General features: G+C 42.7%; 1 protein-coding gene across 4 annotated transcripts in view; it reads left to right on the forward strand.

Moving 5' to 3' along the window:
* GCS2alpha (glucosidase 2 subunit alpha) overlaps positions 1–15,494 on the forward strand; it is a 113,773-nt gene that overhangs the window by 76,441 nt on the left and 21,838 nt on the right. For all 4 annotated transcript variants that reach the window (XM_055071687.2, XM_055071690.2, XM_055071688.1 and 1 more), the window contains 5 exons: positions 4,887–5,047; positions 8,740–8,989; positions 10,117–10,193; positions 11,347–11,421; positions 15,270–15,383. In XM_055071687.2, the coding sequence (XP_054927662.1) occupies positions 4,887–5,047; positions 8,740–8,989; positions 10,117–10,193; positions 11,347–11,421; positions 15,270–15,383 (677 nt within the window). The remainder of the gene's footprint in view (positions 1–4,886; positions 5,048–8,739; positions 8,990–10,116; positions 10,194–11,346; positions 11,422–15,269; positions 15,384–15,494) is intronic.

The following is a 15,494-nucleotide window of genomic DNA, read 5'->3' on the forward strand; positions in this document are numbered from 1 at the left end:
ACACATCACACATCAACACACACATACACAAGAAGATGAATGATCAAAAAGAAGCGCTTTGCATGTTAGCGAAGTGCTTACCAGTGGTAGCTATAAAATCTTTTAGTGATAGTGAACGAATGTCGCCGCGTAGAAAATTCCAAAGCTCCATTGCATGTGGAAAAATACTGTATTTGAATGTGTTAATACGAGCATAAAATGTGTTATATTCATATAATATGTGTAATTAAAAATTAAGTCTTTTTGATGATTGCAGCTGCCTTTATTTCCACTGTCAGGTAGTGCTGACTGTCACAGTTCATTATATATTTGAAAAGGTGCCTTTACTGGTTGGGTCAATGACAAGAGGATTTGTTTGGCATTTCCTCTTGTGAGCGTCTCACCTGTCATTTTGCTTTTAGATTAAGGCAGTATAGTAAGACTAGATTAAATATGCAGATCCCATGTACTGTGGGAATCGTAAGTTATGCAAAGCATTTTGCAGGTAGCTGGCTATGGCATCGACCCGGCAGTAGCACGCCTCGACCAACTCTTTGACTCTCAGTGACTTCGAGCAGGCACTCATTGTTGAGCGTGAGCATGCTAAGGCTCAGAAACAGTGTGGACTTGCCTAGCTGCTCGATCATTGCGAACACGTTAATTTTCATCTGCACCAAGTACCGTATTTAATTGAATTTACCACGCACTTTTTTTTTTCAATAAAACGGGTCCGAAAATTGCGTGTGCATTAAATCAAGTACAGCCCTAAATCTGCGTTACCATATCGCAATCAGCATTTCAAAATGCCCACCTCGCATGCGTTTCGAGCCAAGATGCTGTAGCTTCCTCCATGTGCTGTAGTACGTGGGCTTAGGCTAGCCCACCGTCTGTCTTCCCGGTCTTCCAGTTTTCTGCGTTTGCTCTATCAGCATGAAAGTGCCAACTGCAAGACATGAAAATGTCGAGTTCATCACGATGCCACAATTAAAGGGAAAGTGATCACGTGTGCAGAGGCGGACGGAAATGGGGCCGCATCATGGGTGTTCGGAGTTCTCGAAGCTTGTGCGCAGGACTGGTGCATACAGGAGAAGCTTTCAACTCTGATGGCTGCTACGTACGTCGTGGCAGCCTATCTTGAAAGCAATCTGCGATGGAGAGAGAGCCTACGCATCTAGGTGCACTGCGCTGTGTTCTCGTTGCTTAGTGCACGTTGAAGCGAGACTCACTTGCTCCTGCTACCGCGCTTCCCCACTCCAGCGTTTTGATAAAGAGTTTCTACGGTCATTGCGTGAGACGTGTTCATGTTTGCTTGCACACGCGTTTATTGAAATTTTATTGAAAACGAACGAAAGTCACAGTAATGCTGGCTCGACCAACAAAGAGGAATCGTAACGAATCTACTTCGACGCCGTGTCGTCGGCTGGAGGAGGTGCGAGTATACAGTCAACGACCGACTTTCCGGACGCCCGATAATTCTGACAGCTTCACGGCACTACCACGTACCCCATAGAGTCAGGGTCTGAAATTTTGGACGCAAGAACCCTTCGCCGTCTGATTTTCTGGACTTTTTGCCATGACCGTAGGTGCGAAATGACATTAATCAAAGCCACCACCACCGCTACCTCGCCACCTCGAACGGCGCTCTCGCACGCAGATCCGCTTGCAGCCGTAGCCACCATCGCGGCACGGCTAGGCCCAGCTGCATCGACGTTTGCTGTTAAGCTTCTTGCCGTTCGGTGCCGTGTTTTTCATTGAAAGAATTCGCCACTGTCAGCAATGCGACTCTGCCTTTGTGGTCTTCGCTATTAGCTTCGAAGCTCGGAAAGCACAACGTGTTGCATAAAGCAGATTCCTGAAAGTTATCTTCGCCTTAGTGCAGTAGTGTTACGTAGAGAAGCACATGCAAAAGTATTGCAGTGGAGCATAACAAGCCTCGGAAGGGGCAATTGTCACGGGACGCAGTATGTATTCCTTAATTATACACGTGTACAGTTGCCATCTCCTGTCACAGTACGAGCACTGATATGCCAAATAAGTGTACTGGCACGCATTCAGAGCTTTTTCGCATGTGCTTGTGGCAATTCAAGCCCTTAAAGAAACCCTGAAACGATTTTGACGATTTTTTACAAACGTACTGAGTCGATAGAGTAGGTCCTTCTGATCATTAATTGACGCATCTAAGTGCTCCCCGTAAAGCGTATAATTTATTATAAGGTTTTAAAAATGTACATTGCTGTGGATCGCAGCACACTGCTCGGTGGAATTTTCAGCTGCCCCTGCCCATACGATTCATCCAATCATCCAATTGACGTCAGTAGGGCGAGCTATCCGATTGGCTGCCCAGTGCGCGTCATTGATAGTTTTTCCATCTTCATGGTGAACAAATTATGTTCGTAATAGTTGCAATGTTTGTTAATTTGTTTCTATAAAAAGAAATTAACAGAAAGAGAATGCACAAGAACAATTTCTCACTACACTTAAACACTTCCGGCACACAGCAAGCGCCGTCTGCTTGTGCTACAACGTGCTCCATTTTGAGGAGAGCTTCGCGGTCAGAGTCGATCTCAGCTTTTTTGCGAGCACTATGATTCGGCTTTGTTGCGTTGTGGACTGCAAACCTAGCTACTGGCAATATGTCGAGCTGGGACATCGTGTCCCTCTGCAAGGCAGCAGACGAGCGGACTGGCTGCAGCGCATCGGACTGCCGTTATTTGATTGGCGCCAGGATTAGTGTGTTTGCGGCCCTCACTTTACACCGGAAGATTACTAACGCAATATAGTTTCGAGAGTCCGGTATTGGGGTAAACGCAAGCGCAAGGGGACAGGGGCTGGCCGTTTGATCGTGTCGTTTTACGGGATGAGCAGAAGCGCAAATGTGAATGGTCTGCATGGTGCAGCCACCTAGTGGCACAGAGCTCAACCACACACAGCAGCAGTAACGAAATGTATTCTTTGCTGCTGGTGTACACTTTTCGCAGGGGTGTAATTGCTAACACGTTTTTTGCAAATGTTCAAAATGTTTTACACTTGGTTACAACAATACTAGCGCTTTGTTTGGCTGGTTAAGCTCTGCGCCAGCAGGTGGCTGGACTGTGCACACCGATCAGGCCATTCACCGTATGTCTACGCTAAAGTTCCTTCATCAGCTTGAGTTTATACCTCCAGCCATCCGTCGAAACACCCAGCTCGCCTGTGGTTACCGGAATACCAGAAACGTTCTCGGTTGCGACAGGATGCTCGCAACGCACGCTGCTTCGATAGCTCTCGCTTAGGGTCGACTGTCAAGCAGCTGGCGGAGAGTTTGGAGAGGCTTCGCATGCTCATGTCTAGACAACCGGAAGTCGACTACATGACGTGCCATCATGACACAGAGCCAGTGAAGGTGGAGCTTAGCCCCGATCACTTGGCGAACGAGTTGAGGAGAATGCATGACTATGGAGGAGGGTAACTTGTTATCGTTTGTATTTCTCTTAATATGAGATGTTTCACATAAATTGTGGTGCGAATGGTTAACTTTACCTGTACCTTACGCGTCTATAAGATTTGTCCGAACTGTTTCTGGGGCTATTTAAGGGCAGTAAAAGACGCATTTATTTTGTCGAACTGCCCAATTTTTCTATTGTTTTCGCAGCCCCTAGAGAGTACTAAAGATTGTACATTCACTGTACAACTGACCAAGAGGATGGTTCAAATGGTTCGTGAAGCGAACGTGCGTCGGAAGGAGGACGAGAACAGAAAGGACTGACGCATTGAAGAATGAACGGGATAGGAGGCGTGCCGCCACTTCTTTGAAGAAGCTTGAGATCAAAAAACAGTGTATTGGCTGACGCCAAGATGCAGGTGTCCCTCACTCAAACTAAAATAAACTCTTTCAAGCAACGAAACACAACACAGTTGTTTTGCGCGGGCTGAGAGTATGTCTGGACAGCTGAAGGTGACTTAACAGCTGTTGGGAGAGAACCTCACTTGTGACAAAGTTCGGATATCATACCAATGAGCTTGTAATCAATTGATAGAAGTAGTTCATATTCAAAAATGTTAGCTTCTGTATGCATCTCCTTTTTATTCGTGTTTGAGAATGGTCGACCCGATTCGCAATTGGTTTTACCATTTTTTTTTTCAAGGGTATTTTATTTGCTGAGCATTGCACTAGCCACCACCTGACTTTGAAAAATATAAGCACTACTCCTTATTATAAACTGGAAGTCGCTTTTTTATTTTTTAACATGCTTACTAGTGAGTGACAGCATTGGGTGACATGGTGTTAGCCTGCCTTGACATAAAACAAAGTTCTGTGTCACTCTGGGAATATTGCAAAGCCACTCAGGGAAAACCTGGAAAACTCGGGCAATTTGGAAATGTCAACTTGGTAGACACCCTGTAGTGCCCCAGTGGTACGCCATTCTCGAGCTGCTCAAGTACACCTCTTTGCAACGCAATGTCCGAGTTGACGCACTTTTCGACGAAGCTGCTGTCTTCCAAGAGCTTCTTCGTGAGTGTCAGGCACCAGTTGGCATGCACAGGGTGGGAAACTTCCTTTTGATTCGCTCTTCGTACAGAGGAAACCACCACCCGGTGTTATGCAGCTGATATGCCTGGATCATCTTATGTGCAACACCTGGCCTAGGGTATGTAGTATGCGAGAATCAGAGGCCAGAGCTTGAATGACGACGATGCCACGATCACACCGGCAGCGTGAACATGAGCGTATACCCAGCGGCTCAACTTGGCATGCACCGCCAGCCCCACAACATAGGAGGCTAGATAGATAGATGCACTCAAAGTGCCTGAAGTTCACAAAGAATGCCTCACACGGAAAAAAAAAAGTGTGCTCCTTTTAATTGAGACAAAACATGCCTTCTCCATTCTTAGTTGTTTATTTGCTGAAATTATTGATGGCTTCACAGGAGCTGTGTGGACAGGCGACAACGATGCCGATTGGAAGCACCTGCGCATCACAGTGCCTATGCTGCTGTCCCTCAGCGTGGCCGGAATCTCGTTTTGCGGTGCAGACGTCGGCGGGTTCTTCAGGAATCCTGACAGTGAGCTCTCTGTTCGCTGGTATCAGGTGAGCTGCTGCACCCCGCTGTAGCCCGATCTACACTGTGAGAAGTATCACACTTGGTGTTTATCAGAAATCCATTTCTTGTTTCATAAAGATTCCAGTAGATAATAAAGATCGGTGATATTCTAGTTGGGATTTAGAGGAAGGAGTGTAGCTGAGGAATCTGTGTAATACATAGGACTGACTACCAATGGCCTATTGAAATGTAGCACAAGGGGTTAAAGGGGGAGGTTGCAATGAAAACTATTTTCATTATTTCTTTAACTAATTTGATAAAATTTGGTATGTGAATATAATATATTATGCTGATATCAGATCTGCAATCAGTTCTGAGCTGCCTGCTATAGGTTTTCGTTTACAATTGGCATCTTCTAATTGTCATCCCCCAACTAACTAAAACAACAGAAATTTGCTCTTGATTTTTATGATATAATGTTCACAAAGCCCTATTTTGTGGTATGAGGCTATTGGTTTAGTTTTTACTGTACTGTGAGCATAAGCAAACAAATTTTTAAACTTTGTTATGCATATTAATTTACAAATTACTTTTGCAAAAGGTGTTATAAAAGTATTCATGGTATGCAGACAATAATAAGCAGCATTATACTAGGGATGGGCGAATATTCGATGTTGTTGAATATTCGATCGAATTATTTGGCGCTCCCGAATAAGCAGTCGAAAGCCACGGACGGCAGGTACAAATACAAATCTAGGAGCCTATGCTTATACGCCATGGCTGATTAAATACGTCATACGTGATTATATGTCATGGCCGTCATGATTAGAGCCTGAAATGTGCGACACAAAGGAGCAAAAACAGTGCTAGCATCCAGCTGAAATGAAGTGGCGGAGTCTGCATTGCCATAGCCATCAGTGGAAATCATACATGATTGACAGCAACGCCGGTATGCTTTGTACCAATTTGTGCCTTTAAATCCTTCATTCTTGCATTTACCGCTACGCCTAACACCGCCCTGGCTGTGGGCTTTCATAATTCGTAGTTGGTGTACATGATCGCGTCGATAGCGGCCGCAGATTCTTTCGCAGCAGTTGCCGCAAAAGGTAGTTTTGTTTTGACTCAATATGCGCATCAGCCGCATGGCAAAAAAAAACTGCGCAGTCGCCATCCATGATCGCATAGAGAGCGACTGCAGTTTTGTCTGCAGTAGTTGCAGCGAATGGTAGTTTCGGTCTGACTCGGTGCATGCGTCGGACGTGTGGCTTATGTCAATATATATCGGCTGCGGTTTCCTCCATAGCGATTGCGGCAGACAGTTGTTTTGTTTTGACTCTGTGCAAAGCTGTCGAGAAAGAGCACCAGTTATATCGTGATAGACGTGCCACCTGTTGGCGATCAGCTCGCTGTCGAAAAAGTAATTGGGATGAACGCGCATTAGTGGAAAGCATGTTGCAAATGAAGGTGCGTGATGCTGCCGTGCTGCAAAGGAAGTCTCAAGGCCTCGAGCGCCTGTGAGTCAATCAGTCACGAGATGACGAGAATTGCAGCTTCCACGCTGCTTTTATGGAAAATAGCAAAAGGATTTGCTCATCCATTTACTAATGAAAGCATGTTGACATTTGTTTATTGTTTTCTGGATAACCTCGAAAATGGGACATTCGGTTCATTCGGACTCGGACGTTTATTTTTTTGGTCCCTTGAAATCTGAATTAACAAAGTTTTGTTATAATATGTGATATATACTGTTTGAATTATTTGACCTAATCACTTATCTGCCGTCTCCGTATAGGTCACACACACATTACACACAACTTTCTGCTGAAGAAAGAAGACAAACCAATTTGCACTTGCGGAGATGAACTTACAGTCAATCACATTTTAATTTCATGCTGTAAACTGGAAAAGCTACGGAAAAAGTGCTTTTCCCCGTTTTATAACCAATGCATCCCTTTTCACCCAGCACTGCTCTTGAGTGATAATGCAATTGTAGATACGTCTAGCGTTTTTAGATTTTTAACAGAAGCTGGTATTCTTAAAAATATGTAAATCATCACGCAGTACTTCACCTCATACACCACAGCCACTTCTCATTTCTGAGAAAAAGGCTGAGGACTTTATTTGATTGGTTAGGAGCCTCGAGATCCTTGCCCTGGCAAGGATGGCCGCTGAGGTTACCCGACCCCCTTTAAAAGTTTTTATCAGTACCCATTGTTACAATCTTTTTCTTACTCCATCATGAGGTAACTCTAACTATTTAAGCACACAACACCACCGACGACTATTTACATTTTTATAAAACTACACGGAAAATTTTCCTATACCTCGAGCTTGGCGCATAATGGCCTTAGTTGCCTATGTGCCATAAAACACCACACAACCACACAACCAACCACTCTTTGCTTTGAACCTCAAATTCACTATTTCCCCATCCCAATCTTCGTCCAATGCTTTAGGAGTTATATGCAGAAAGAAATAGAATGGTTCCACCTTTGTTATTTGCGAAATGGTGAAGGGATGACTGACGGCAGCTGTCCAAAAATTAGAAGCTGAGAAAGCCTCTACCGAATTTCTGTTTGTCAGAGTCATTGCAAGAAAGCCTTAAGGCACAACCGCATGCACGTGATTCTCAAGCAACGGCGACAAGTGACAGCAATGAGCGATAGGTTTTGCCATCACAAAGGGTGATCCGTCCCTGTCGCTTATCGTATGACCAGTTTCTGGCCAGCCAAAAAATTTCCGCTGTGGCCCGGAAGTTCACGCAACAACTTGCGCTGGGGATGGTGTGATTGTGCAACAACATGGCAGCAACCAGTCCTCCCACTTCAATTTGAATTCACTGTTTCAACTTGCTCCCTGCATCAGTAGCAAAAAGTAAATAGTAAAACCAGCCATTGGTTTTAAGCTGAGGACAAGGTATCAGCATTGTTTGGTCTTCTGTTATTATTGAGATGAGTTGTTTGTTTTGATGATGTTAGGCCTGAGGCGCCACAAAGAGTCGCGAAAGTGTTTTGAGTATTGCTCACCAGATTTTAGTATCTTGAGTATTGCTCAAGCATTTCGTGCTGATGGCATGGAATGAAATTCTACTGGCAATGACGGCATATTAAAGCTAGATCTAACACACCTTGATTAAAGCATTGGCCTCCTGGTACATTTGCAATTTCTTTATGAGCACATGGAGTCTATTTATTCGGACAACAATGTAAATTTCTCTGTACTAAAAATAATCATAGGAAAATCGCATATTTTGACCATTTCAATTGCTGTGTCCCTCCTTAAGCATCCTCAACCAATGAGGCCATCGGCTTCAACCTTGTTCTTGTGGGAGTGGACGCCATTAGCACTCCAGGACGAAGGCCTCTCCCGATGATCTCTAGTTATCTCGGTCTTCAATCAGCCAGATCAATGTTATCTGCACAAGTTTCCTAATCTCATTGCATCACCGAATTCCCTGCTGTCTTTCCTTGGTACGCATTCTGTTACTGTAATCGACCATAAATTTTACTGTACTCATTAAGGGGCACACCCAACCCCACTTTTTCCTTTCAATATCGACGAGATTATTGGCTGCCCCTGTTCGCTCTCCAATTCATAGTGCCATCTTCCCGTCAACGTTATGTCTATCATTTTTTCTGTCATCACTCGCTGTGTAACACTTGGAGCGGACACTGAGGAGAGTGTAAAATTTCTGGCCCGCTGATCCGCTGTTTCCCTTTTATTCGACGTACACTTTCAGGCTGGTGCCTACCAGCCGTTCTTCCGAGCACACTCCCACATCCACACTAAGCGACGAGAACCCTGGAGCTTTGGGCCAGAAACCCTGGAGCTGGTGCGGGGTGCTCTGTACCAGCGCTATGCCCTGTTGCCCCTCTGGTACACCCTGTTCTTTGAGAACGAGCGTACCGGCGTGCCTCCTCTGCGGCCCCTCTGGATGGAGTTCCCCCAGGATAAGGCTGGCTTCACAATTGATGACGAGCACCTCGTCGGTGTGTAGTTTTCAGCTCTGTGATTGTTTTTCTTAAGCAGGGGGGACACGTGGTATGATTCAGCATCTGACATGGCTTAGATACATCTGATATAGCGGCTCTGACAGCCAGACACTGTTGCATTGCGATGGTATATGTTGAGCTTATTGTATGTAGTTGTTGTAAAGTTACAGTCGTACCCACCTATAACAATATTCAAGTGCCCAGAAGATTTGATTGCTATAACTGATAATCGTTACAGTTAAGCCTGGATCTAATGAACCTCAGCACAACAAAATTCGTGATATATTACGGTATTTAAGTTTTGATAATTTTTTGTCCATAGAACACAATACATATAGAACCTGAATATAACGAAATGTGTTTATGCATGATTTCAATATGACAAAATTTCACTGCTACAGCGAAGAATACCGCCACAATAAATATAAGCTTCCGTGAATGCTAATGGTGAAATGGTTGTATTACAAGCGACTGTTTGCAAACGTACCATCAAATTACGTGCCGAGAATGACCCTTGAAGCAGAGCAGCGTGACGTTTCACATAAAGTCCAAGTGCAATAAGTTCCTATCGCACCCCGCGCACTGTATGCTTTCGGTGCAAGTGAAAGCGTGCAAGGGTGAGCCAAAAGGAATGATGGCTTGATGAGCATTGCCTTCCCATGAAAGCAAGGTGGGAAAGGGGAGCGATCTTGGGATAACGAAATCAAGCGCTTATGGGGGAGCTTCAAATGGCTGTCAGCGCAGCTGACTGCATACAAGATAGCACGCCCTGTTTTAGATCGCCCGGTAATTAGAAAAATATTGCGACTCCTTTCGTGCAAGAAAAATACATCGGCAGCTAGGTATACTTATTTGCATAAAAGGTTGAATTTCAGCATTAACAACATTTTGATATAACGAATCAAATTGCCATCACGCAGGGCGATCTGTTGCTGTCACTTACCGCTTCACAGGTTTCTGGCCAACCAATGCCACCCAGAAAGATTTTAAACCTCTTTGGGCTTCACAGCACATCGTAAAACCACACCACAAGGCAAAATTGATACATAGCCCCAATTTGTATGCAAGCTCCTTGAATTACTGTTGCTATTTCTAACTTTTGTGTTGCACTCTACTGTTGTTAGGAAATGCACTGCTGGTCCACCCTGTTACTGAGGCTGGAGCAACTAAGGTCAGCGTCTACTTCCCGGGCGAGAATGAAGTAAGCAGCCTTTGTCTCTTTGCGATGAAAAGAGCGAGTGACTTGAGGGGAAAAAAAATGAAAAATGTAATGTCTGGCTTGCTGCCAGTTACTACGGAAGTGAGGTAAAGGAATGGAAATTTCATAGGAGGCACTATTTGAATGGAATTGTCTAGCCAAGCCTAACTAAATTAATTAAAAACTACCCTAACTGAACCCAACCTAACCTGCCATGTTGGGGTGTGTACTGTGTGTTAGTGTTGCTTTTACAATAGTATTCTATTGTCTCTGTTTTGCAACATGTGCTTCTCCTGTTCACCTCACTGAGGTCTGCAGTATGTATTAAAAAGGTAATTTTAAGGAAGTGCTCATAAATGCACAGGACGTGCGACTATTATAATCTGTCGCACAGTCTGCATGTGCTTAACAAGCATGAAAATGAGTTTAAAGTTGTCCCCTCAGACGTCGGTCCCAATTCATGTCTCAGAATCATTTCTTCCAACAAGGTAAGATGCACTGAAAGAGTACCAAGGATGCAGCACCCAAACACATAAAGAAAAATATTTGTTATGCCTCTCAGTGTGTGGTTCACTAATTCTCTTGAATAGCAGCAACGAGAAATGTAACCGAAGTGCCCAATTTTCATTAGTTACAATCCTACAAAGCCAAGGAAAGCAGAGGGGGAAATTATTGTGTTTTTTAATTAAAAAGTAGAAATAATAAGTAAAAAGGAAACGCAAGTGGACGAAAAGACAACTTGTCACTCATGAGAACCAAACCAACATATTTTGCATTATGCATATGCAGTTGTGCTAGAAATGAATTGGATTTTTGCTAGTTGATTTAAGGTATATGTACATAAACCCAACAGATGTCTATCGTGCCAGTGTTTCATTGAATGAAGAGGCTAGTTTTGGGCAGTTATATTACAGGTTGCCCACCTGGGTCAAAATTTGCAGAAAATATTAAAGAAAATTTGCAATAACTTTTTGCAAACCTAGTCGTCTCATCTATCTCTTTAGTATGGAAGCCTGAATGGGAAACAATCTCACCAGGTCATAAGCTTTGCATGACATTTTTTTGTTAAAAGAAATGCTATGAATTGAAAGCCACGTGACAGTTTCTTGTTCCCTTGCCGTTTTGTTTATCACGATCGTCTTGCTTCTTGTGCTAGGTCTGGTATGATGTGGAGACCTGGGAGAAGTTCGATGGCCTAAGTACAGTTTCAATCCCCGTCACTCTGAGCAAGGTATGATACTGCAATGTAATATGATGGTTTACCTTCGCATCCTTTCAAGATTTTGTGTTTCTTTTGTAAAAGGTAGTGATATGTGTGTCAGAAATACAAATGCAGGAAATGAGCCTTTGAATTTCGGTGTCTACTGAGGATGTTTTGGTGATCATTTATTCGCACATTGTTCATATTTATGATCACTTAATTATATGCTAGAGCAGAGGCCATAGTGATCAAGTTTTCCAATTTGGGGGTTTATAACACTATCTTTTGTAACAGTTAGCCACTTTGATATGTGCAGCTTTTATTTTTGCTAGAGCCAGTGCGAAAATTGACAGTGCCAATCTGGCTCTGCGACATGTTCATTAAAATAATTGAACCCAGGCATCTAAAAAAGTGTTTGCTGTAGAAATTGGTTAAGTAAGTAATATCGTGGTGATCTAGAATTCTTGCTGACACTTGAGTGTGCTTTGCAATTGGGCATGCAATTTAATGTGTGCAGGACACCTGCTGTTTCCATACAGGCACTGACTGGAGAATATGCAGTATGGTTGTTGATTTGTTGAGTAACCTAAAAGTACATTTCAAGCTTATTCTCTGTGCTTACTGTTCAGAACAGTTTCATTTTGGAACAGTCAGACCTCGTTATAATGAAGTTGCATCCGACACGAAAATGCATTCATTATATCCACTCATCGTTATAATCATCTATTTGTTGTACACTAATATAGGCAACAAACATTGTTGATTAACTTTATTTTATCTGATAATTTGTTATATATTATATTTGTTTGGCTGTAGTTCTTTAGTTCTTTCATCTTAATTTCTTCAATATGCTGAAGTAGTATTATGTTTTGTGCATTCGATAATTGAGCTTAGGTTCATGTAAGTGGCCACGAAACTGAGCCACTCTGTGAAGTTACAGGCTGCACCTATGGAAACACTTATGTACTATGCTTCGGGTACGCAATAAGGAACCCCAGATGGTCATCATTAATCTAGACTGAGGCATCTGTCATGGCCAATAAGTTGCGGGTCTTAAAAACCGGAAATATCGAAAAGAAATCGATTTTTCGGAACTACTTGTTTCGGCATCTGTAATGCCTAATCTACACCGTATCAAAATGATTTGCCCCGAAACGCACCCTAAGTGTCCGAAAAAAAATTATTTTGTCAGCGTGGACATTGAGAAACCACCCCAAAATCGTGCAGAAACACCAGAGTTCACTGAGCTATTTCTCTTCTTTCCCGCTGCTGAGCACTGCCATCTTGGTATCGTTCGAAAGCTCAAAGTTCCGCCTTTCAGTTCCCTGCATCCGCACCGACAATGGCCACATATAAAAAGTGCAAACGTAAAACAATCAGGGGCCGGTCTGACGAAGCTTGCGATGCAGGCAGCCCTCCTATTGGCTCGGGTGCCAATGTGCTGAGAGGTGGCTTCTGATTGGCTGTTGCTATGGCAACTAGACCTAGCAGACGAGCTTGTCTGCTAGGCCTGGCAGTCGGTGGCTTCGAAAACCGCTGATACACCATTTCTTTGTTCATCGTATTACGAATGTAAACGGCAAATCGACCCTCTCTCTAAAAAAGAAAAAAGTTTGAAACCGCAAAAGCGTCCACGAAAAGCGAAGCGCAAGCAGTCTCTGCTTCCTACGGCAAGAAAGAGGAGGCGGTTATCCCAAGGTTCGCACGAGCCAACAGAGCCAACAAGATCGCGCCGGAGATAAGTCACTGTGTCGTGCAATCTCATACCGCATCGGCAATAACACAGCAGCGAAGCTAACCATTGCCCTTTATTCCCGCGTGTATGTTTACTTTTGAGACCACAGACGATGTGCCAATGCCTATTCCCGTGCCTCTCGCGCATACGCGGGTTCGTGCTAGTGCATTCCAGATTCTGTTGGGAGCCTATATGTGCACCTGTTGTCTACATTAGCGGAAGAATGTCATGTCTTTAATTGTATTGTAATTATTATTTCGCAGTTTTGAAGCTTGAAATTTGTCTTCCCAGTTTCCTTTTCTAGTTTTCTTTTTTTTTTTTCTCAAGTATAGCTTTTTTAAAGTCCCAAGTGTTGGGATCAGCACTGTGTCCCTTCTAGTTATTCAATTATAGTCATTCTTTTTTTCCCTGAATGCATACGAGTCAGAGAGCGCACAAAAACTATGATATAGTGTCTTAGGACACCAAAATATTTCGAAATCCTGTAGAAATTACCAACATGAATTCACATTTGTAAAGCTGCATGCAACTTTAGAATTTCATAACTTTGGCTAAAAGTACAGATACAAACATCCAACTGCTAACTTGCAGCATTTGAACATCCAAGGACATACCTGGCTTAGTTTTAGCCATCCTGTTGCAGTACGTTTTTTGCAAGTCACATGCCAAATTTTTAACAGAAGAAAGATTGCAACTACTTTTTTTATTGACTTTAGAAAAAACTTAATGCATATTTGTAAGCAGCACACAAGATTAGATGTGTACTGAAAGTTTCATGTTTCAAGAGCATTGCATGAATACAAAACCAACCAATCGTGAGGCTGGTGTTCCATTTAAGCAGCAGTTCTGTTTGAGGCGCAGCGCTTGAAAGTGAAAACTCGAAAGTCACTTTCTGGATGTGTTTTCTCCTCAAGTGTCTTTGCCTTATGAAAGGTTTGGTAAAGATTTCATTAATCAATTTCAGTAAATTTGGTGTTCTTGTACTCAGTGACACCTGGACAACATGCTAGAGCCTAAAGGTTTTCCATATGTTCAATAGACAAAAGGGGTAGTGGCAGTAAAACTTTAAATACAATTTTCTCAATTTCCCTTTTTCATGAAGTGCTTTTGCCTTATGGAAGTTTTGATAATGTTTGAATCAACTGATTTCAAGGAACTAGGTATTATTGTTTTAGTGATATCACAGCTACATCCAAAAGCTTTCCGTCTTTTCTTAAATGTGATAGATTATTAATTAGATCAAATGTAGGCAATTACTGCCACATTGTTTTTTCTTCCCAACTTTGGTATTTATTTGTTGATAATCACAATTACTTTATTGATATTTGCTTAGCTTTAGGATGTGCAGTGGGCCTTTGGAAATGTCTGCATATTCTTAAAAACACTTTACTTTAATGAGAAATTACTACAAAGGCCTGTAAGAAATGACCTAATTAGGACTATTGTATTCTGCCATATCTTTTCTTTCAAGTGCGGTATTTGAAATCTAAATACATATTTGAAATCAGCATTCTACAACATATCTGCACAGAAAATTTAAGCAACATATGTTGAAAAGTAAAAAAAAAAATTTTCATGACCCCCATCCCCCCTTAAATGCCATAATTTAGTTTTATTGCAGTTGTGAAAGTGATGCCCCTTACACAAGCATTCGTGCAATTTTTAATGTCTTAATGTGAGAGTCAGCTACAAGAATATTTGTCAATTTATTAATATTAACTGTTCTGCTCTATGTCATGGGCCATCCGCCCTTAGAATTAATGCCCAATTTATAATAAATGCATTACAACTGCAATATTTCTTTGGATATGTCACAAAAAGGTGACTGATATTGTGCATTGGAAAAAAATTCACGCACAAAAATTATTCTACAGGTATTAATCACATGTCTCAGCTATAATTTAAGGCAGAATCCTAAATAGGCGTTCGCTTTTAAGTCTGGGCCACAGTATACACATTAGTGCTTCAATAATGTTAACAAAATGTGTGTACTTTTAATCCTCTTTCCATGTAACTAACATTTATTTTATATCTGTGGCCTTCCTGTCATCCAAGGCTTGCCTAACTTGGCACTTGAACAATGGCTGTTGTGCAGAGCTGTGTTAAAGATGAAGTGAAAGGATGCTTCTTACCATCTTGTCAGATTCCTGTCTACCAAAGAGGTGGCACCATTGTCCCCAAGAAGGAGCGTATCCGTCGGTGTTCCACATTGACCAAAGACGACCCTTACACTTTGCAAGTGGCGCTCCCGAAAGAGGCAAGTTGGCTGGGGTTTTATGTCAAGCTTGTTGGTGTTTACAGTACAGGATGAGGCATAGCACACTTGACACAGGAGCGACACACAATGCTTAAAGTGAAATCCAGAGCG

This window comes from Dermacentor andersoni, chromosome 7, assembly GCF_023375885.2.
Source record: "Dermacentor andersoni chromosome 7, qqDerAnde1_hic_scaffold, whole genome shotgun sequence".
Lineage (NCBI taxonomy): Eukaryota > Metazoa > Arthropoda > Arachnida > Ixodida > Ixodidae > Dermacentor > Dermacentor andersoni.